General features: G+C 40.8%; 1 protein-coding gene across 2 annotated transcripts in view; it reads right to left on the bottom strand.

Annotated features, from left to right (window-relative positions):
• CLTC (clathrin heavy chain) overlaps positions 1–23,677 on the bottom strand; it is a 37,924-nt gene that overhangs the window by 8,315 nt on the left and 5,932 nt on the right. For both annotated transcript variants that reach the window (XM_026071448.1, XM_026071447.1), the window contains exons 2-26: positions 17,130–17,337; positions 14,725–14,993; positions 14,236–14,397; positions 13,365–13,478; positions 12,766–12,939; positions 11,573–11,770; positions 10,692–10,892; positions 9,969–10,121; positions 9,538–9,660; positions 9,079–9,216; positions 8,537–8,701; positions 8,237–8,417; positions 6,960–7,123; positions 5,135–5,260; positions 4,398–4,540; positions 3,676–3,910; positions 3,217–3,339; positions 2,975–3,120; positions 2,626–2,809; positions 2,044–2,236; positions 1,433–1,590; positions 1,058–1,222; positions 857–964; positions 557–724; positions 231–380 (exon numbers count right to left, since the gene is read on the bottom strand). In XM_026071448.1, the coding sequence (XP_025927233.1) occupies positions 231–380; positions 557–724; positions 857–964; positions 1,058–1,222; positions 1,433–1,590; positions 2,044–2,236; positions 2,626–2,809; positions 2,975–3,120; positions 3,217–3,339; positions 3,676–3,910; positions 4,398–4,540; positions 5,135–5,260; positions 6,960–7,123; positions 8,237–8,417; positions 8,537–8,701; positions 9,079–9,216; positions 9,538–9,660; positions 9,969–10,121; positions 10,692–10,892; positions 11,573–11,770; positions 12,766–12,939; positions 13,365–13,478; positions 14,236–14,397; positions 14,725–14,993; positions 17,130–17,337 (4,149 nt within the window). The remainder of the gene's footprint in view (positions 1–230; positions 381–556; positions 725–856; positions 965–1,057; positions 1,223–1,432; positions 1,591–2,043; positions 2,237–2,625; positions 2,810–2,974; positions 3,121–3,216; positions 3,340–3,675; positions 3,911–4,397; positions 4,541–5,134; positions 5,261–6,959; positions 7,124–8,236; positions 8,418–8,536; positions 8,702–9,078; positions 9,217–9,537; positions 9,661–9,968; positions 10,122–10,691; positions 10,893–11,572; positions 11,771–12,765; positions 12,940–13,364; positions 13,479–14,235; positions 14,398–14,724; positions 14,994–17,129; positions 17,338–23,677) is intronic.

The raw sequence follows: 23,677 nt of genomic DNA, 5'->3' as shown, positions 1-23,677 counted from the left end.
TTGTAGAGGAATAGTGATGAAACATGGACCTAACCTTAGATATTCCTGGCACTACTGAGCCACACACCTGAGACTCATAGTTGTCTTTAGAAGTTACTGTAGTTGACTTGTTTGGGAATTATGTGGCACTATAAAGAACTTGGAAGAATTCTAAACTGGCTACTAGTGAAGGTGAAAAGCTGAAGTGCACATATCAAGAAATTTACCTCCTTTCATCCCAAAAGTAATACCTTAGTGATGATATCTTTGAACTGTCCTTCTTTCCAGGCATCTGTTGGGTGATTCATCATTGTGATTATAGCATTATCATATTCTTCATACTTATCATACAAGAACACCAGTTCAGCCCAGAGATGTGCTTGTTCTGCAGCTCTCAGAACCTAAGCAAAAGGCATATTAGAAACTCCAGTTAATATACATGGCTATCAGTGTCCATCGTTGCTCAACCTTTAGTACTACTACTAACTTCAGGAGCTGCTATTGCAAAAGCTAGCGTGCACACAATCCAGACAGATGCATTTTAAGTTTCAAGTTTAACAGGTCTGAGGTCTTTCACCTTTGGTATGTTGACTCTGGACCAGAACAGTTCCAAGTGTTCCCTCATCTTCTGTGGCTTGAATTTGGAGTAGAGAATTGCTAGTTCTGTAAACATTCCCATATGTGCTCGCTCAAGTCCAAGTGCTGCTTCCAACATAGTTATGAGCTCCTCAAAGTAGCCACGATCCTAAGAGATACATACAGTTAGAGAAGTTTCACGTTAGGAAACAACCTGGCCCCCAAGCAGATTTCCAGTTTTGGGCAGAGTTGCCACTAGAAAATCTAGCTTTAACTGTGCAATAGGAGTCAGCTTAATTACCTGGTAGTAGTTGATTAACTCTTCCAATTCATCTGCGTGCACTACAATATGAAGTCCGCACATCTGGGCCAGGCGGAACTCTTTTCCATCAACACAAGCAAAGCAGACCTAAAATTTGACAATTGCATTACAGCTTATAAAACAGTTTCTGAGAAGGTTAGCACTTTGAAGTATCTTAACCTATTCAAGCAGTAAATTTACCTCTTTCCACGTGCGAGTACTGTTTGCTTTCCGAGCACCATCCACAGCTGCCTGGTATTCACCTAGGTGAACTAAAGTTGAGGCTAAACGGCCAAAGTTGGACACATTGTTGTACAAGAGCTTAGCTGCTTCATACATCTTTTCATCATAACAGCGATCACCAACCTACAGGAGAGCATAACCAAGTTATTGCTGCAGCTTTTCAGTCAGACTTACCTAAAATGTGTACAGTTCAAGCCATTTTCATTTTGATAATGTCTTTAAGGCCCAAGATATGCATATTCAAAGACATGGAGGTCCCAACATCCCTTGATTGGCAAAGCCTAAGGATTCTGCTGTAGTGATTCAGGAAAACAGAGAATCAGTCTCACTCACTTGTTGGATATGTGCATTGTTGGGTCCATTGATAAACTCCTCTAGCTCTGCTAGACGGTTTGTTTTAGCAAGAGCAAAGATCAATTCTGTTTCCACGTATGACTCCCGGGCCTTCTTGCGTGCCATCTGGAGATATTTCACCAGTTCTTCCCAGTTTCCTATGGAACGAAGTTTGGAATGCTTACTTTCCACAACGGAGCTCGCTTATGCTTAAGCTATACTACCAACTCAGCCTGGTTTTACTTAATATTTCTGCAGACATTCCCCAACAATTAAGGCTAGCCTTCATATTATGTGTGCTGCATTAGATGAACAAGGCCCCTTATGATGGGCCTAATGAAGTCAGTGATGGTATTTAACTTCATGCAAAGACCTCCTGAGCAGCAACTGCTCTGGCAGAAGTCTCCAGCCAGTTAAAGAAGTTAGTCATAAGACCACTGATTATCTGCAAACAGAATGAGGTACTTCCTTCTTGTTTATGGCAGTTTTTGAAGGACTAGTTTACTGCTGCTTGCATCGTATTTGGCAGAACTGTAATCTGAACAGCAGACCATGCAAGAGAGCTGAGCATCAAAAGCAAAGATTCAGATAAAACTTCAGATAAGTCATACCACTGGCATTGGCAGCTTGAACAACTTCCATGTATGAGGAAGGATCATCTGCTTTAATATAGGAGTCAATTGCTTCCTTTACCATCCCTTTCTGAAGCTGTGCTTTAGCAAGCTGACTCCACACAGCAGGCTCATTGCAGCGTTCAGCAAATTCATATGCACGATCCAGGTTTCCGATGTGCTCTATTAATACCTAAGAAAAGGTTTACCACGATCAGTCACTACCAGTAAAGGTCAGTTTTACATGAGATTGAGATGCGTTTCACGTTAGTTCTCCCTCTTTAGTGGATCCACAGTTGCCTCTAAAGCAGAGGCTATCCTATACAACTCATGCAGTACTAGTGATTTTACGCTTATGAAGGCTCACATACTAGAGGGTTCAACACACAAGTAACATTGATCTGCTTTACAGGACAAGACATTGAGCAGCTTTATTACTAAGCTACAAGTCTAGAAAATGCTTGGTTGCCTTGCTAATTAGTTTCAAGTCAGAAAGTCACAAGTCAAGAGCAAAGTCCACACATGCCTCTGTGAGGACACACACATCAGAAGGAGTTATTACAGACTGGGGTTTTAAGATACCTGTACAGCTGATGTGTTGACATCAAACTTCCTGAAGATAGCAAATGCCTCCTCAAAGAGCTCATTACTGATAGCTATATTTGCTATGTCTGGAGCATCGTAATTATCCAGGCGATTGATATACTCCATGACACGGGTACGATCAGCCTTAATAGCTGTAAGAATGAGGAGGTTCTGCAGATTTCTAAACAGACAAAAACATGAGTATGCATCAAGTAATGGCCTCAAGAGATTCGCCCTCTCCTCTGGAGAGGGTGCTAGTTTGATTGCTATTCCATGTTACAGCAATTTAACACCTATACCATGTATAAATTCAAGCTTCCTATGACTTAGTTTTGACATTACACACCTGTGTTCACTGAACACAGAGTTGTCAAGAACAATTTTCTCCAGCAACTCAATGAGCTCATTGGGAAGATCGGCAGTCATGAAAGCCTTCACAGTAACAGAGACTTCCTCAGGGTCCTGCGTCTCTGACAGCGCAGTCTGTACAACCTGTAGGCAGAGACAAGCCATTGAGAAGTCAGGTAAGTTAGCTGCAAGCAAGTCAAGTTAGGACAGCACAAGCTTTTATTGTTTTCTCAATTATACCTGGTCAATTAGTGGTCTTCTGTAAGGGTTACTTTCCAGTAGTACACTTGCCCACAGTTCAGGGTCTTTACGGCGAACTAAGTAGCGGGAAAGGCTTTTGAAGAGAGAGTTCTCATTGCATACCTAGCGAAAGGCAAAGTTTATTCAGAGTGAAGTCACAGCCACCTGAGCCTACAAGCAGATGAGCTAACTGTACTGCAACATCAAATAAGCCTGCTTGAGATGCATGCTAGAAATCTCAGGCTTCCATTAGTCTCCCATTCTAGGATGTCCAGGGAAATTACCATTTCTCATTAAGTTGCAGAGGAAGATTCAAAGAGCTACATATTCTACTGTAAGTGAGCTCATTTATGATTTAAAACAGCATTTAATTCCTAATAAACACTAAGTCTGAAGTACCTATCCCATGATACCCTGGTTAAGATTTAACTTGAGAGTCAGCTGCCATGGCATACATACATTAATAAGTTCCAAGTCACACTGTCCACGCTCATAAGCCACACAGGCTAGGTGAGGGTCTCTCTTCTCACAGTACTTGCCAACAACACGACTATCATAATAAGGATTCTCACGCAGAAATCTTTCTGGGTTGTTGTTGCTATCAATGTATATTTTGGCCAGTGCATTGTGAGTTGCAGGCTCCTCACAACCCTCATGAATTCTTGCCTCCAGCCAGGGCAGTAGTAGTTTCAGCCTAGAAGGAAAGGGTTTTTGCATTAGAGATGTTGCGTGAATACGTAACTATCCACTGCACAGTTCCTTCACTAAGGAAGTCAGCTTTAGTATAGGAAGGAGTCAGAGGGGGAAAAAAAAAAAAAAAAGAGAAAAAAAGAAAAACACAAAACCAAAGAGTTATAGTGAACCAGAATGCAGGTCAAAATGGAGTAAGAATATAATGGTATAACTTCCTGACAGTATTCCACAAAGAACATCACGTGCCATTGTCTAAAAATGCCATTATCTGCAGGCTGCTCAGTGGAGGTCCCACATCAGCCAAGAATTAAAGTAGACTTTTGCTGTTCACTCACCCAAAGGTAGCTTCTGGTATTTGTCAGTACAAGGTTTAGCTACATAATGAGGACATGCACCAAAATGGGTGAGCAGTGCAAGACTAAGAAAACCATTCAAAAACTAACAGTCACCAATCTGGTAGTGTTAACAGACTTGTAGAAGTTTAATACCTGTTTCTTTTCTCCACCTCTGCAACAAGTTCATCGGTCGAAAACTGACCTCTCACTACAAGGATAAGATTCTTTATCACATCTTCAGAGCAATCCACATCAAGCAATCCACCAATAACAACAGGCAGACGGCTTGGATTCACCTAAAGAGAATTCATTTAAAGAAGTCAGTCTGTTGTCATGCAACATAGGCAGTCAATGCTTACTTCTTGAAGTTCACATGAAGGCTGACTTTTCAGATCAAAGTAACCTTGTTTTCCTACTCTCACTCCCAGACTGCCGAGGTCTGGACAAGCTTGAAAGTCAATTCTCCAGTCAGCAGGGGTTCATGACTCAGTTTCAGCGGCTCACTAATGCTTAGTCCCCAAGGAAGACCTCCTGAACAAATTAGTTTGTGTTATGCCCTTAAGGGAACGACAAAGGAAAAAAGTCCTTTCTAAAATGCTGGGAGCTAAAATTACCTTAAGAACCCCACAGTTATTAGACCAAATATTCCTCCTTTAAGACATGAACATTAGCGGGCTACTGCTCCAATTTGACTAAAGAATAAATAAGATTCAACTATTGGGTAAGGGCTAATTTACCTAAGGCCACTGAATAGATACTTAGATGTCTGGCTCAGGTACAAGGCTATTCACAGAATACTTGTTCACAAACATTATGGCTGTAATTACATACAATACAAAAAAGGTTGATTGGTTTGACTCATTAAAGCCAAAGGACCAATTGCAACTTACCTTCTGTACATAAATCTCAATGTATTTTTGGAGATTATTTCTGTACAAGTACAGCACCAAGTCATGGACAAAGTCAAAGCGATCACACACAATGATGAGCGGTAACTGGTCAGTCAGTTTTGCTTCCTATAAAGGGAAAAGCTTCAGTAATTGGGTTTTGTTCTTATGCTTAAGCAAAGACAATCACCTACAGTAGCTGAACTTGGAGAGCCAAGATTAGAACCTCCAAAATATTGACAATTTATGGTTCAACTTATTTTTTGCAATATGCAGCAACTAGGAGAATTTGCACCTACTTCAGTGCCTACAGAAGAAGCTTTCTGAAGTTTAACCCTGGTCATTTTCATGACAGGGTCTACAGAACGTTACAACACAGTACAACTATTAAAAGTCTAAGCTATAGGCAGCATTTTTAGTTGCCACTGGTGTTTGATGTGCAGGATTAACACTCTGGGATTTCAAAAGGAATTCAGCCAAGACTAGATTAAGTTGTGAATCATAATGGAAAGCTTATACACAAAGTTGACTTCAAGTGTTATGTGTCTCGGGGCAATACCTTCCAGCTACAGATTTACAGAACAGTGCAAAAATCAAGCTAGTAGTAGTACTTAAATTGCTAATCAGATTAGCTATCTAAAACTGTTCCAACTTGGAGCACAAGATTACACTAGTTACAGAACAGAAGCTTGACTGAGGTGGACAGTATTCTAGATGTGTATTTCAGATCAGTTATTTGAGTGTGCACATCCCAGAATATAATCCTACATATATAAATTACACGTAAGGGGTTTACACAGGGAGGCCTATACTGGGAGATTTACCTGGTACATGTCCTGCACATTCCAGACAAGGAACAGCACAAAAACCAATAGTTTTCATCAGGAATTTGACAGCTGGATAACTTATCTTAGGTGGCTTGATCATTTTACATAACCTGGTGTCACTGAGGTGTAAGGTATTTTCTAGCGTTTTCTTATTTGAAAAGTTTTGCTATCTTCAGATATGATCAGCAAAATCTAAGACTATGCTATGCAACTGACAGACGTGAAGGCAGGAAATGTTCCCAGATAAAGTTTCCCCCACCCACACTGTTTCTAAGATATTTCTAGAAATACTAGCAATGTTACATTTATCCAGTAATCTCAGCATTAACAATAGACTACAGAACCTGAACTTGATTGCGATATCTTTTTCCATTCTTCGGAACCAAGTTTCAGAGATGCTCCGAGTCCCAGCAATTTAGATTGGCTGGCATCCTAACAGAGCTAAACTTCAGTTCACTTGGCTGAAGTTTCAGGAAGCATATGTGATTTAAATGAATGAGGAATGTCAGCCCCGAATTCAGAAAGGATTCATGGAATTGTTGCAATTCACATACAGCTTCTGTAGTTGCTCAGCTGAGGCTGATTATAGTGTAAGTAGGTTTATTTAAGCTATGAACTCATTTGGCATCATGGTTATTTCTCAACCATGAAGTTACTTTGTTTCCTGCTTTTTTAGTAGACAACTGTAACAGAAGTTTTAGGGAGGTTGGTGTTACTTCAGTTTCAGAGTTCAAGCCAGGTTAACCTTATTAAGAGCAGCAAGGAATTTTTCGGTCAAATTCTCAATTTTCCATTTTTAGATATTGTTCCAGACTCTGACCCTACTGGAAGGTACTGCCAACATGCTAGATGCCTCTGTTTTAAGAATACAGATGGATCCTTAAGTTAGGCAGGTTAAGGCTCATCTGTACCTCCACAGAGCTGTCTCATTTCACTGGTGACAGATCCCATTTACCAGAACCCCAATGGGCCAAGACAATCCACTGCTACCCAACCATTACCTTGAGGAAGTTCTTAACACGTTCTGGATCATAGCAGTTACTTTCCCTGCAGATTCTTTCTACTTCTTTGATTTGTCCAGTCTTGCATGCAGCTTGAATATATTTGAAGTGTACATCTGGATCCTGGCTGAAGTTTACAATAGAGCCCAGGAAATAAAACAAACCTTGAGGGAAACAGTCAATATGTTACTTTGCTAGTCCTTGATATGAATCAACATATTAGTTTCTGAGAAAGCCTGCCCAGTTATGGATTACCTGAAAATTTGAGATTGGACTATTGCAGAAACTTGCATCTATTTCTTTCAATTCTCTGCAAGTATTGCAATTTGTTGCACAAAGGCCAGATTGTAACACTGCGAACAACGGCAGGCTCAATTCAGCTAGGGTACAGAGTAGTATGTTTTATCAGACTTTGATAAAGCCTGATGCATCATCAGTTGCCACAGATCAGCTTTGTTAAACATCCAGCATGTGCCTTCCATATGCCCCTAGACAGGAGCAAGGAAGAGTTTAGAACACCAAAAGTAGTTGCACCAAAAAAGCTACTTTTACACAGCATGCTTGTTCCTGTGAAAGGTGCAATGGCTGCTTGACACAAGCCACAAAGCTTGCTTCAAGTACTCCTACTGCTTCACCTTTATTACTTTAGGCACATGACTAAGTCACTTAATCAAGAAAGATTAGTGTGTTCTTTGAAAAAACATACAGACAAAAAAACAACCCGCACACCCCACAGGTTGCTGGGACAGCATCTTATTCCACTAACCATTCTCCACACTCCAAAAGTTCACGATTATGTTGTGTTCTTACTCTTTAAGGTTTTCTTGAATGCTCAGCGAGACAGTGTTCAGCCACACCTCTGCAGAGATGCGAGCACTGAAATACCAATATTCACTACGCTATATCTTGCTGTTCTTAGAGAGAGATGCAGAAAATCCTAGACCCAAAGGCTACACAATTTCAGGTGATCGTTTTGAACAAAGAAAAGGCCAGCAGCTTCTTCAGTCAAAGTACCAATTTTTTAAGTTGTCTACAGCTCGGGAAGTTCTTTGCTAGTGTTTCAGAAGCCTGAAACATGCAGTACTGAACCCTGACACCCAACTTAAATAGGAGTTAAGATTTAGGTCAGGTTTTGAGACAGCTTTGAGACCTAGGCAGTTAAGCTCAATATGGTTTTCTAGGTTCAGCAAATAGACAAGCCTTCATACATACATGAACAAGCATTCCAATGAGGTGAGCGCTAACTCAGTTTGCTAGAGACAAGAACATGACCTTACCTTCAAAGCTCTTGAAAGACTCAAACAGTTCTATAAGCGACTGTGTTGATAGTTGTTCATGGTATTTTGAAGCTACCTGGACACAAATCTGCAGGTTCTGACGAATGTTAGCAGATAACATAGCACGCAGACACTCCAGAGAGTCTTCTACTGATAAGGAGCCAAAATAATTCACCAACCACTGCAGAGACACATAAGTCATTTTAGACCCAACTAAAACACCTATACTCTGAAATCAATGTTGAAAACAGAATCAAATCACTTGGATTTTGCTACACTCAAGATACATTAATTTTATACCTCAGGATTGAGAAGATGAGTGTGAACTACCGCACGTTTAATGTCATACAAGTCTGTGAAGTGTTCTAGCGCTCTCTGCAGCAAACCAGCTTTCTCACACAGCTGAGCTATGTGAGCCCGGTCATAATGAGTAAACATTTGGTTTCCCAAGATAGCATCTGCAACCTAGAAGGAATAATTGAAAAAGTTTCATTTAGTTCCTAAAGACTAAATCAGTTTCTACAGCATTATCAAAGCTCAATGCTTAGCTCCCCCTAAACAGGGCTCTCTAGCTTGAAATAAACTATTTCAATCATAGCAGAGAGGCCAAAAATTAACAGTAACTTCCATACCCCTTCCAGGAAGAAGTCTGCAGAAATGAACAGACACTTCTTTAAATACTTTCAAGTGAAGCATTTAAAAATATCAGTTTCACAGTCGAAGCAGAAACGCTTTAGGGATTTAACCATTTACCACTGCCATCTGATGTGGACCAGAATCTAGTTTTGTGGCCAGTCTAGAGACAAGCCTGACCCCATATCAGTTTAATATTGAAAGCATACCTGAGGTGCATGCATGAGGTTCATCTCAAGTAAACGTGTCTGCAGGGGACCTTCTGAGGGACGATTATTCTTCAGTGCATCCAGCAAGAAGGCTGTACATTGCTGAATTAGATTATATTCCATAAAGACATCCACAATCTGCAGGAAGATTGTTTTTTAAATTGGTAGGTAAACAGTGTCTTAATGCAATGCTTATCACGTGGGAAGCTTTTGATCAGGAACTGGAAGCATACGTAAACAAAGCAACACAAAGCGCAACTTCCAGTAAAGCTAAACCCAGTTTACGCTGACATCACACTAAGGTGCCATTTAGTGTTCTTAAAACTAGGCAGAAAACAACATTGTCTCAGTGAAGTAAATCCAAACACTAGTTTGAAATCGTTCGCTATGTTAGAGTATGGCTCCTCTTACTAGTTTATGGCCTTGAAGCTAACATTTCATAGCAATAACATTATTTACTTGTGTTATGTCTGCAAGAGGCTCTTCATCCTGAACAAGCATTTGTGCAAACTGCTGTCCTTGATCAGGGCTGATTCTCATCACATTCCTCAGCAAGAAAATCCAGTCTGGAGTATATCCAACCTGCAGAGATAGTGAAAAGCAGTTACTCAGCAAGAGTGCAAGCATTGTTCAAATACAGAACTTGGTAAAAACTACTGTCAGTAGCTTACACAAGCCAGTTGGAATTTCTTCATTTGGAAGAGGCTACCTAGGAAAGTGTGAAAGGATACACGTACCAAGTCTGGCAGGGATCATTAATAACAACCTTAGACCAAACTATGTGCTATACAGACTCTCAAATGCCCAAACAATTACTTCTAGGAGACTTTGGAACACAGACTAGTTATTCTTGAATACAGGACAGGAATAGCAACTTAATTTCCTCTCACCTTCTTAGCATACAAAACAATCTTCTGGACTTGTCCTGTTTCAGCAAAACACTGGATGACTTTGTTCGGAACGTTGGCTCTTAGATAGACACTAAGCGCTAATGTAGGGTCTACAGACTTCACAAGGTCTCCCAGCTCTTCTGAGCACTCCAACTGTTTAGAGATACAAATACAGTCAGTCCACACTGACAGTGAAATGCATTATTACTCTCTCGCCTGTTTGTCTTCCTTTTGGACTTCCCTCGAGAAGCCCAAGGCCCAGCTTGATAGCATTATCGGACCCTTTCGGCAGTGATCTAGTGGACTCCTCTCTTTATGTTGCTCTGCAAGTCACAAGTGCATCTGTAGGGCTAACAAGAACTAGGTGATCCAACATATCAGCACACTTCTTCAGCTAATTACAGAAGTTTAGCCACAGCTCAAAATATATGGAAGTCAGTATCCCAAAAAAGCCTGAAGTGGTTTGGGAAGGAGCAACAGCCTCCCAGAAGCCTTCCATGCAAAGTTCACCCTGCTGTAACCTTGAACAGCTTTACTAAATCTATTTAAGTGTCTGGTCAATTCTCTTAGGCTAACATGAGTCAATTACAGGTGGATGAACACAATCATTTGTTAGATCAGACTAGTTCATTGAAGAGTAGCCCAAGTGAGTTTCCCCTTAAAAAAGGGTTGTCTGGCAGTTATGTCCCTCCAGGATCTTAAAGGTAACTATCCCAAGTTTACCTTATCTTCTTTTAACCATTTTTCCAAGAGCTGTTTGCGTCCCTGCTGAAGCACTGGTCTGCAGAGTTCCAGGGACTCATACTTATTCAGCTGCCCTTGATCAAGCAGAATGCCAAAATACTGCAGTAAAGGGGAAGTCTGTCCTGGCTGAGCTGGAACACTCTGGAACCGGCGTATGGTGTCTGGAGTACGCAGGATTCCCTGCCAGAAAGAAATGCACTTTAGCGTTCTGTTCCACTACTGTGACTTGCCAAAAGTTTATCCAGAAAGCTGAAGCTAGAAATGCTTTCTGCAGCAACGTTATGCTTTGCCAAGCCAGAATAACAGCCAGAAACAGTATGATTGAGCATCAGCTCAGACACTGCTCTCGAGATTTGCAACAGCAGCCTATTAAACTAGTTCCAATAGGCAATACAAATTTCAGTTCAGAAAACTGCCCTACAGAATTAAGATGCCCCCCCCCCCGCAAGCAAGTTCTTTTCATCTGAATTTAGTATGTTCTTCACTCTTAGTGTCTCCTTTTTATTCTGTTTCCAGCTGTAGCCTCAGCTGGAGGCTGTCCTTTCACAGCAACTTTGCTTATCATTGCAGGGATTAAGATGAATACTAAAAACATTAAATCACGCAGTCATCATTTCATCATTTATTCCTTTCTCCCCTTTGTGGACTTCATACAAGCTTTAGGACCTTTCAGCATGCAATGAGTAGTCTCAGCATACAGTGTACAGGTTCTCCACAGGTATGTTAACAAGTACTATACCAGTGCAACAGGAGTGGTTCTGAGACTCTGGACTCGCTACTCATGAAATTCAGTGAGCTCTTCTGAAGCATAAAGCTTAAGCTGCTGGAGTTCAACACTATTTGCAATGTTAGTCCATTACCTTTGGGGCATTAGCTGCCACTTTTGCCGCCTCTGAGTAGTTCCCTTGCGCAAACAGTGCATTGAATTTCCTGGCAAAGAGTTCCTCAGCTCCTGCCAGGTTGTTGCGGACAGCCATTCGCAAAGCTAGGTCAGGATTCTGCAGCACATTTGTGATATAGGGAATAATATTCTCTTCTTCCACACACACTGATAGCACCTGAATAAATTAACAAGGAGAACTTCTAGTTAATCCAAATATAAGAAGTGAGCCAAATGCCAAGCTGATCTCTAAAAGGGAAACTACGGCATGCGCAGAAAGCTTTTCCATCCCTTGATAACTGTAGGGTCTTGCCTTTTTATCTAGAAACAGATTTCTGGCTGAAAAGAATCTCTACCATCCAATTACTGCACCAAAACAGATGAGCCACTGTCACAATTTGACATTAAGTATTTACAGATGCCAGAAATACAGGGATAAGTACTGCATCTCTGTAACCTGTACTCGGCATCCTAAATAACTGATTCTAGAGGACGAACTGGGGACAGGGCTTCTGATCAGTATTACTTAAGTTCAACAAGCAACAACATTTGAAATCAGTTCAGTCCAGAAGCACAGTAGCATAATGTTTCTAGACTGAGACACAGCTAATTTAGATGAATATGGAGATACAGTAACAAATTCTTTGGGGTTCAGAAAGTTAGGAGGTATCACTAACACCTACTTTTAGAGAAGACAAGAGTTCCACGTGACAGTACATAGTTATGCTTTACTTAAGCAAGGTATTCCCGATTTGAAGAGGGCTTGTCTATTTAACTGTCAGCCTTCAAATATTCAGTCAGACATGAGATGTTCCAAACAGGAAGTTCATGTATCTAAGACTCCAGTTAGTGTGCTCTGTAAGAGGGTATCATGTGCCTAGAAAAAGAGGTATATTCTAGTTCTGTCCTCAACAGCAGAGAGGTGTTCAGACCTCATGACCACCATTATGTGAAAGCCAAATTCTCCAACTCAGGTTCTGGCTGTGGAAGAAACTAGAAGTCAGACAAGCTGCACTCCTATTTCAGGTATCAGATACCACATATTCCTCATTCTGTTATTCTGTCTCATGCATCTCTAGAGGGTTTTAGACGCTGACAAGAATACCGTAGTGTATCAGTAAGGGCCAGTGGGACTGGCTAAGCAAGGGGGGGTTCCAGTCCAAGCTTCCTTACTTGTCCCTTTCTGTTGACTCCTATAATCCCAGCTGTTGCTTCATGCTGTGCAGTAACAAATATGGTCTCTCCACTGATTCTGTTCATGTAGATACAGGTGCCAGTTTCAAGGTCATACAAGTGGATATAGCCATATTTTGTTATCAAAAACACCACATCATGCTTGTCGCTGATCTGCAAGACAAGAAGAGATTAATCAGATTTGGTATTGGATAAAACAAGTGCGTGCTTTTGAGAATCAGCAGATAATTGTGCCATTTCAGGAGTACTAGAATACTGTTACATTTTTTGAATATTTGAACAGAGTACCATCACAGTAGAATCATATTTAAAGAGCTTAGAAAATAATTAAAGATACATGGATATTTGTTCCATGAATAAGTATAAGCTCTCTCTAAATGCTACTTAGGCCCACAACTTGACTTAACACTACTAAAGCAGGAGCAAATGCCCTCCTACTAATAACTAAGTTAAACCACTTAGGTTAGTGCCAAGTCTCAGTTTTATACTGACCACCTGGCGTCCAGCACCCTGCTACAGTCATACCCTCCAAGAGAAGCTACAGACTTGTTCTTATGCTCATTTTGCAGATATCATACCTGCATTGCAACAGGAAAGTCATTCTGTGCTTCAGGAGGAAAGAAGACATCCACCGCTTTCTTTGGAAATGGCTGATTCCCTGTTGGTGGTGTGCCAACTTCAATGATATGCAACTGTGCAACAGATAAGATTATTAGTTCTTGTATACAATCTATGTAACAATAGATCCAACACAAAGAAGCTATGGCAATTTGTTTACTGTTAGGACTCAATCCCAAGTTTATGCAAGCAAGATATGCTTAACAACCAGTCTTCCTGAACATTTTCACAGGCTAAAGGTATGGCATACAGTATTCTGTTCCATAGGGATGGGGGGGAGGAGGGGAAGCCTGATCTTTAGTTATCTCTAGCTGCTTAAAAGTTTAAGACTTCAGTTAGGTCACTTTTACATAGTTCAGCAGGGTAACATTCTTCAGAAACAGTTCAGAAGATGTTTCACTGAATCTAGTTAAGTAGTGAAACAAAGTAGAACTAAAAAGTGGTCTATAGAATTCTGGTGTTGGTATTAGGTTCCTAGTTAGCCTTGCAGCCTTAGTGTTTAAATTCTTTCATCCAATAATTTGAACATAACTTAAACCTTTAATCAGCATCAAAGAAAAATTACAACAGCTTCTTCAAGCTCAGCTTGTGAAGCTTAAAGTCATATCCCTCAACTAGCTAATTTGCTGGTCATGACATGCTACCTCACTTCATAGCTTGAAACAGACTCCAACAAATCAGGTAGTCCCTGCTGTGAAACTGTATGTGCCCTGACAGACACATACATTATGGGTGTAGCATCTAGCGTGCACTAAGACAACTGGTTTTCCTGGAAGCAGGTAACCAAAACAAGTCATTAAAGTTTACAGAAAGTTTAGAACCAAGTCTTACCTTACCCCCAGCTTGCCCTCTTACTGCAAAACAGAAGAGTGTGGATTCTTCAGCATTTCCTTCCATCTTGAACTGCGCAAAGCTGGCTGCATGCCCTTCAATTGGTTGCGACACTTTTCTATCTACAGAATAGAGCTGCATTGCTCCCACAACACGATTTTGCTAGATAAGACAGAAAAAGAGTCAGGAATACAAGGCACTTGGCCAGTAGTTTCATGCAGGTTAGCTTTGGTAAATACATTGTCATATCATGCTGAAGTACCATGACTTCTGTGATAGAAGGGCCACTTTAGACTCTTGACACTGCACTAGTGTTTATACCACTACTGTAAGGTCTCCAGTTACACTAACTTCAGTATTTAAAGATTTACAAGCATTTACATTCCTAACACGTGTTTTAGGAAGACCACTTCAGTCTTGCTACTAAAGGAGGAGGGGATGAGCCAAGCTCTGGGCCTTCTACCCTGGGTCTCATTAGCGGTAAAGTACCTGGGCAGATATGCCAGTTAGCAGTAGCCATTTCTGCTTAGCATCAGTACGGTAGTTGATGATCTGGCAACCAGCAAGACTAGAATGACGATCAAACATTTTCACAGGCTGGGACTCCCCCTCCATGCTCCAATGGTAGACTGCATTATCCGTTACAAGAGCAACAGTATTCAGAGAAATCCACTTCCAGAAGGTGACGTCATCTGTCATTGTATGAGCCTTCATTTTGCTCTTCATTTCAATGTTAAATATTTGAAGTGTTTTCCCAGCTAGAAGACACAACATTGTTAGTCAGGTTGCAGTTTCCACCTGTCGTTTCAAGCACTGGTTAAAAGCAGAGGAGCTGCACTTAACATTCAACTCATCACTTCCTTCTAGAGAATGCCACTGTTTGTATCATTCGGTGATCAGCTATTACTTTTAACCAGACCACATTCCTGGAGCTAGTTTGACTATCACACCACAATCACATAAATTTTGGGTTGAATTGGTCATTACTTAGCCACTTTAAACAGATGTGGAAAACAGCTTTTCACAAAATAAGAGCTTCAGCTTCATGAACAAGTTTTATTCTACTTCATGCACATCAGATCTAGGTTACAACACTGCTGAGTCTCTTGGAAGTGATAAAGAGAGCTATGCCAGGGTCACTAAAAACTACGTCCACATCCGTTTTAAGCATAACAAAAAACTCCCCACAAAACGGAAAGGTCAAGTTGACAGAGGGCTTTTGTAATCCAGACTCATTAACTCGAACCCTTAAGTTACACTAACGGGTTACACAGAACTACTGGCTGCAAATTGGAGACTAACACAAACTGTGCAAGGAATCAAGTGACCAACACAAGCTCTAGAAGGTAAAAGTGCTTTGAATTACACAGAATGGTGAATATATGCATCCTGAACAGCCACCTTTAGTCATTTCTACCAGAAAGATTTTACAATGCAGTGGCATGTTAGAAAATATTCCTTCCTGTTGAATGGGTAAGGAGAGCTCTGACCAACTCCTGCTAGTTTTAGAAGATAACTATTTAAGCACATGATAGTATAGCCCAAGAGGAATATTAAAGATTAGGTGAAACTAGGTGCAGGTCAGAACATCTGTTACAGTTATTAATTGTATCTCAACTTGATAAAGTCACAATACCATTTGTGCAAGTGTCTTCACTCACTAAGGATTAGCTTAGTTAGAAGTCACCATTAGTTCAACCATCGAAATAATAATAAGAGTCAGGAGTTTCTCCAGGTTGGAGAAGCATGTCTAATACAGTGCTACTCAGGCTATAGGCTAGCAGTTTATTTCCATGTCTAGTGCAGCTGGAGCATTACAGTCAGGGGAGAAGAGACTCAGGTAGCATCTATCCTACACACTATGCAAGGCATATTAAGAGGCAAGAACTAGACTTAAGTTGAAAGGGTCAGTCCTGTTTATAAAAAGCTTAGTATCGAGATTATTGTGCTAAGTTAATTCACTCAAGAGCTCAGAGTGCACTTAAGTTTCTGAATCTTAAAGGATTCCCTTTTTTGGAAGGGCACCAAAAAACCCTCTGGATTTAAGGCTTTTGGCTGTTTCTAACTTCATAGTTCAGTATGCACTTTAAGTCTGAGCCATTTGATTCTCCTTTCTCTTTTCATAAGACAGGACAAGAACTAGTACAATCAATTGAGATAACTCACCATCTGCACACACAAGAAAGCATTAAAGTTGTGACAAAACAGTAGCACAGTATTAAAGTCAAACTTCAACAACATTAGAATATATTTAGATCTTTATATTGGCAATATATCAGTTTCTAGAGTTACAGAGTATTTGAGGCTTCTTCTCAGAAGAGACTGAGGGCCGCTGGAGGCCCTGGAAGAATGCTTGTTATCCATATTGCCAGAGATACAGCGTTAGCTGACCTTGTGCTCTATTAACTACACGAGTCTTCCACAAGTAGTTTTACTTTTCTTATCGCCGACTGATATTATGAATATGCAAACATTGGTGCACCAGCCTTCTTCCAGGGTGGTCAAACTTTAAGGCCTTCAGGAACATTTCCTCCCTCTCCACAACCTTAATATTCTTCTGTGCTTAAGAGATCAGGTCTCACTTGCCCCTAAAAAGATTCCAGAATAGAGACTCCAGAAGTGCCTGAACTCTTCTTCCTGCTCTCCCTGCTCAGAAGCCATAAGCATTTTGATTGTGAAGCAAAAACTCACCCTAACGATCAGAGAACTAGTAGCAAGCCTTATTAGAAACTTACTGCCCAGCTACCTTCAGAACCAGATTTAAGCTCCCAATAAGCTGTGGGAAATTGGGATCACCCCACATGAATAGCCCAAGAGACTTAAATCATTCATAAACTAGTCTTACAGAAAGCTCTTCAGCAACTTCAAACAACTCTTTATCGAGACTTCCATACCTTTTAATGCAATGACTTTACTGGCAGGGTTCATGATAGCACTGTCAGCTGAAATTGGTCTTCGAATAGGGTTGCTGGGGTCATTCATGTCAATGATCACCACTTGAGCCTGTTCTCCCACTTTCTCTCTTATGCAGATGAATTTGTCAGATTCCATTGTCAGAGTGCTGAAGCCAATGTTTGCTGGGTTGATGCCCAGATTTTGGAGCTGAAAGACAAAAAGGTTTAGCCATAAGTTACTACTACAGTATAGCTACCAACAGGTCTTATGAAAGTTGCAAGAGATACTAGGCCTCATGTGTCTTTATATGACAAGACAGCTAGAAGCATGCTACCCATAAATGGTGTGACACACAAGTTCTTGCCCATCTCCAATTAAGCCCAGAGGGCTTCCTGAAGAAGCCCTGCAGAGTTCAAGTACCTTCAAGTACCTTCCTTGTCTTCAGGGTCTATCCACAACTTACTGCTTTAAGAACTCAAACTTTGAACCCCTCAAATCGCTTAAGGTACCCCGAACTTGCATGCTCCTGGTAGCATTGCCAAAGTTACAGTTTCAATACTTACTCTCACCAGCTTTGCCTCCAGAGCCCTAACTTATTCCATTTGAGCTTGGCAGCTATCACTGTTTCAAGCTTAATGCCACATGTGAGGCATCTGAGCTTTATCTTTATCCCTGTAGAGTTAAAAAAAAAAGGGCTACCTGTCTAGCAATTAGCATAGCCCTGTCCAGCAGCAAGGCTGTATACCACCCAGAAGGCAGAGCTAACACATAAGATGTTATATACTGAGGTCAGAAATGGCACATCTGCAGCCATACTTCCTACAGAAGATAGCAGCAAATGATCTCATTTCCTGCTGAGCTGCAGTCTGCTTCTATAGACCTTTAAATGCTTACCTTTAAATTATAATTCTAGCATAACTTGCAACAAGAAGTTTAGCCAAAGCCACTTAATTGCACTTGCAACAAATTAATGCATTAGAACATCAGTACTGAAGTTTATTCCCTTTTTAACAGTAGAAATGGAAAAAAGAGTTACTTCATGCTACATACAGACATCCAGCTTGTGGGTGGACAGGACATGCCATAGGAACACAAGATCAGTTTTCCCACTGTTAGAGGAATTGCCACTTTTTTCTAACACTTCTTTTTTTTTTCCTAGGAGACTGTTTGTACTGCAAGCTCTTTCAAGTCTTCTAAAAGGGCTAGATCTTCAAAGCCATTTTAAATTTACAGTACCAGTTTGAAGCAAAATGCTAAGCTCTTATCAGCTGTGCTCTGTATGGGCTTTGAGATGACCACGCCTTAGCCATTCTGTTGCAGCTTCTGATAAACAGGGTGTTTTACTACACTTCCCCTTTGTTCTGACTTTCAGACAGCACATGCAAGGAAGAAGTAACATCTCCGTTATGGCACACCATGTATTTTAATAAAAAAGGCTTCATAAAAGGCACTTCAGTTGCTGACCTGCATGATCCAGAGACTCGAGATAGTCAGATCTTAGTCCAACTTAAGGTACAGGCCCAAAAGCAAGTCAGTTTTAGTTTCTTGGGTCTGCTGAAGGAGAGGAATTCTAAAAGTAGAAGATTCAACCAGCCCGTAAGTTTCTAAAGTCATTCAGCATTTTGAAATCCTTTGTCCTAAAGGACACTACTTCATTAATAAAGTTATTTTGCTCTTTCAGAGAGGACTTTACCCTTTGAAGCTCTCCAGTGGGGTTCAAGCACGTCAAGTTTTCAATCCTATACCAAAAAGATTTGTTCAGGCTCTCTAATGCCTAGGGGCTCTTTTCATGACTACTTTACACAATGAATTAATAATGATCTTTTAACAACACTGAGGTCCATCTAGCTTTTCTACTTCTGAAGAGTTTAGAGAGACAGCAGGGCTAGAAACAGAACAGATTTAAATGTAGTTCTTGGAGGTAGGCATCAAGCTGGTTATGATTTTGACCAGCTAAAGCCATTCTTTCAAGGCAGAACACCTACATTTCCTGCAGCTTAACACGATGAACAGTTTCATTCAAACGCAGCTCCCCTACAGACCATCCATCTGATGCTAAAGCTAGGAAACTCCTTCAAGTAAAGAGCAATTTTTTTCATCCAGGTGTTTTAGCTGACTCTCGCAAGAGACAGACGTCTTAAATGCTACAGCTATAGCCATCACGCCCTACTTCACGTATTCCCTTTGAGAGGGCAGAACTTCGTTACTTAGATTTAAGCAAGCGTTCGAGTGCCAGTGTCATAGAACGTGACCACAGGTATCTGCGTAGCAGTAACAACACACCATGCTTCATTGCAGGTAGGGAATCAAAGTTTGTAGCTCATCTTCAGCTACAGAAATCTGAAGTCTTCCAGATGAATCTAAGTTCAGATCACCATTTCACACCTTTGTTCAGGCAGGGGTCTCCAGGCCAGAGATTCTGCTATTTGTACACCTGCTAAGCAGGGCTGTAAACAACCCAGTCACACCCCTGCAGGCAGAGAAGGTTTGAAGATAGTAATAGTTTCATCTGGTAGAGTTGGACAGATTTAGTAGGATGAGGTGTTTCCTTTTACTAGAGCAACAGGCTTAACCAGTGCAATGTCATTTATCAAATGTTCAATTTCCTTGTTAATTGGGTAGAGGAGCGTAGTTTCAGAGTGCCAGGTACTCAGCCTGGTAGTAAGCTCACAGCACTATACTCAAACTGACACCGCTAAATAAAAAATAAAAAAATTCAAGAAACAAGTCCTAGCAGATGGCAGACCTCTTAGGGAGGTCTAGACTTAGCCACTGAATCAAAGTTGCTTAGACATCGCAAGACAGATTTATCTTAATCATGACCAATCTCTGCCATCTGCCAGGAGTCACATCTGAGGTATTCATCCCTAGTTAGGAGTGGAAGACGTGGTCCTTTTTAAACTTAAGACCATTTTCAATGGCTAGATCTTTTTTTGAAAAGATTTAGTCAGTTGGCACTGGAGTTCTAAGGAAAGCCTGGAGAAGCTTTCAGACAGAGGCATGACCATTAGCGAGGTCTTTAAGTACACAAGTATTTTCTGCTAACAATGCATCGCAATCTCAACAGATCCAAGCCTACGAACTAACTCTGCCTTAAGTACTGAGACAGGAAGTTGACATTAATCATGACAATCTCTGCATTCAACTTCACAAAAGCTTGACCAGCCAAGAGAATGTCATGTTTCACTTGATTAGTGAAACTAATAGCAACTATTCTTGGCACTCAGATTTGATGCACAGAACTCTTAAAAGTATAGATTAATGCCTGGAGTACAGATAATTCCCTTCCCCAAACAGGCTAAAGTTCACATGAGTGAGGCGGGAGTGCTTAGAAAACTAAGCAAAGCAAACAGATACACTAAGATTACTATTACACAACATGACAAGAGGTATTTCTTTGGATGTAGTATTGAAGTACTACAAAGAATAGTACTGAAATTTTCAAACTCTTGAGTTTACACCACAAATAAGAGTGCAGGGCTCCACAGCAGATTTTATACTCCTCCTCTTACCAGCAAGAGGTAAAACCCCCCAAACATTTAATACTGCACTCATTTAGGTCCACTAGCTTTCACCAATTCAAAAACAAGGTTAAAAAAGAAAATGGGAGAAAGAAGGAATCTTTAGATACTCTTGCATTATGCTATGAAAAACACTTCCCGAGCATTTAAGTAGATATGAAAGCTGAACTTGTTAGCGTTGCTTGAGCAAGCAATTTATAGTCCAAGTTATTTTACACCAACATTTCTTGGAAAGTTTAGTTACAACAGTCTCCTGAAAACATGTTAAGAAGAAAGTGTTCTGTGAAGTTAGTGGTGGATGGAAGCAGAACTAGGAAATAGGTTGCTAGAGAGAGCAGCAACTGTTCTACTCAGAGACGTAGTCTTGAAGGAGTTTAACTAGAAGTTGGGTAGTTCAGTCAATTGCACACTGTGCTGAGCCATCAAGTTCTATGGTAACATTTATCTGGATAGTGTTAGAGAGGCAAATCTTTAATACAGTAAATGAAAGTCTGATCAGCCAGATCATGTTTTCACTGGAAGATGATCCAAGTACGTTTTTGGTAATTTACCCAGAGAAGTTGCCATTCAGCTTGATGTCAAACACGCATGTAAAACTGCTGACAAGAAGAGCTTTGTTGACCTCTTCCTGGAACATTTGCTTTCTTGTGACAGTTTGCTTAGCTGTCAGATAATTTCTCCTTGCCTACAAGGAAGGGCACAGAACTGCTGAGCATGCGTTTCACCTCAACTCTGACACTCAACAGGATATAACCACTGCTCTTGTGGCCACAAGCAGCTGCTTAGCCTCTGCCCAGAGACGCCTTATCTACATGCAGCTAGAAGTCACACAATTGTGAAATGCCTTGTTAACAGAAATACTACTAGTCTTTCAGGAAGCACAGAACAGCTACCTTGACGTGCAGCAAGTCACGTTAGTTCTATCACAACATCAAGGTTTTACTTGACTTTGGTTGAACAAAACAGGCACCAGGCTACATTTAAGCCACTCATTTGTTCCTTACGTGATACTTATGCAAAGCAAATTTAAATTCTGCAAAAGATATAGATCCATGCCGATCTCTTAGAGTGACCGACTACAGTTCTGTAACGCAGGAGTCCCACAGGCTGTTAGCCACACTGAGGTACTCCATATTTACTAATGCAAGGTAAGCGCTACAGTCTAACATGTTAGGAAGTTATGTTTTCAACAGATAAGAGACCTCTGTAATGTTCAAGAATTCTTCTACTTCCATCCATATCCTTCTTATGCTCTGCCTCAGCCTCAATAGGCTGAGGTTATTATCTGGTCAGCAGCTGCTGATGTGCTGTGCGACTACTACAGCTTCGAGTTACAGCCTGAGATTGTACCTGTTGAAACTTAAACACAGAACCGCTGGCCACAATTATTTATCTCCGGTTAAGTCACCACATAGTCCCAGCATGAAGTGGCAATGAGCGCTGCCACCAAGACAAGCAGGCCTGTTGACTTCAGTATCTGCTAGGGACATGCTGAGAGGACTAGCCAACGCACTACTTAAGTGAATGTGCCTACCCAATTAGCTGACACACTCCTCAGGGAGCCTAGATCCTTCACAGCCTTCTTTGTTGCACATTGTCCCCTATACACTCTAAGAATACTCCAAACTCACTGGTTTTAAGAATTCGGGCCCACTGAGAAGGAAGAACTGGGGAGGGTGGAAAGTCTTAGGCACAGCAGTTTTGCCTTTAAGCCCTGACCTCTTAAAATACCAATAAAGACTTCAATGCTTCAAACTAATGCTGCAATAGAAGATATTTAGTGTTTTAGGACATATTAAACTTTCTTGCTGCCAGCACAATACATGGAAGACTTTGTTGTTCAGTATTGTCATTGTTATAGTGAAGTTGTACATTTGTAAGATTTATCATGACACCTCAGCTGTCCAGTTTTATTCAGTTAGCTCTCTGGTATAGCTAGGCACGATTCTGAGAGCAAGTCCAAGCACCACCACACTAGAACAGCATGGCAGTCACTTGGGTTTGCTTTATTAATGACCACTAGATACAGGAACATTTTTCCTAGTTAAAAGGGTAGTTCTGTCTCAGTGTCAAATGCTATGACTCTGCTTGCTGCAGAAGTGGCTGTTTTCTGTACTGTCTAGACTAGTCTACACAATAGATTTTTGATATATTTGAAGCTCATAAAAGTATTTGTTAATGCTTTAAGTCACACCAGTGGAGCAGTATGCCTAGACCAAAGTCAGTTTTATGTATTTCAGGACAGTATGGCTAAATTAAATGGCAGTCAGTTCATCTCCTACTAACTTGTCTTGTTCCTTCTCATTCATCAGGAGCTTGTAGTGTTATAAAAGCTCCATGCACCCATCACAGTTAGCTGTTGAATTTTACTTTCACCCCTCAAACACACAGAGATGTTCAAGTTCTACTGATTCCATGAGTTGTTACTAGCAGCCAGACTTGGAGTCATTCAACATACTGAACTCTGATCTCATACTGTAGGCCCACTGGATTGTTTCCTCATAGCTACTTCAAATAAGAAATTTCACTATAAAGTTTTATGACAAGAGCCTGGCAGTTTTGATAGCAGAGGAATCAAAGTTTTTGCTTGGAAAGTTCCAAGGAAACAGTTCCTCCGCAGCATGATGTTGATGTTTTGCGGCAAGGCAGACTTCCACAATAGACAATACACAGATAACAACCTGCATACTTGAAGCTACTCAGATTTTGGAGCTATGTAATAGTACTCATGCCTGACGAATATAAAATCTGCAACCCGACAACACACTTTTATTTTACACTTCATGTAATTAATAACTATAAAGCTTACTTTAGATCCAGTAAGCTAATTACTTGCCACATCTTACTTGCCCAGTCTTAGGAGGAGATCTTCAGTTCAAATTATGGGTACAAAACATGCTGTACTGTGTACCCAAGGACATTCAGAAGCACCACAGTGCAGGGCTTCTGGACCCTGCAACTATTCACTCCCACCCGTATCAGCTAGCTAAGATGCTAACTGCAACAGCTAATGCCAGCATGCCTTG

The sequence above is a fragment of the Apteryx rowi genome, unplaced genomic scaffold (genome assembly GCF_003343035.1).
Source record: "Apteryx rowi isolate R43461 unplaced genomic scaffold, aptRow1 scaffold_325, whole genome shotgun sequence".
NCBI classification, from domain to species: domain Eukaryota; kingdom Metazoa; phylum Chordata; class Aves; order Apterygiformes; family Apterygidae; genus Apteryx; species Apteryx rowi.
Note: the sequence above shows the minus strand (reverse complement) of the source record. Positions and strands in the feature narration are given on the sequence as shown.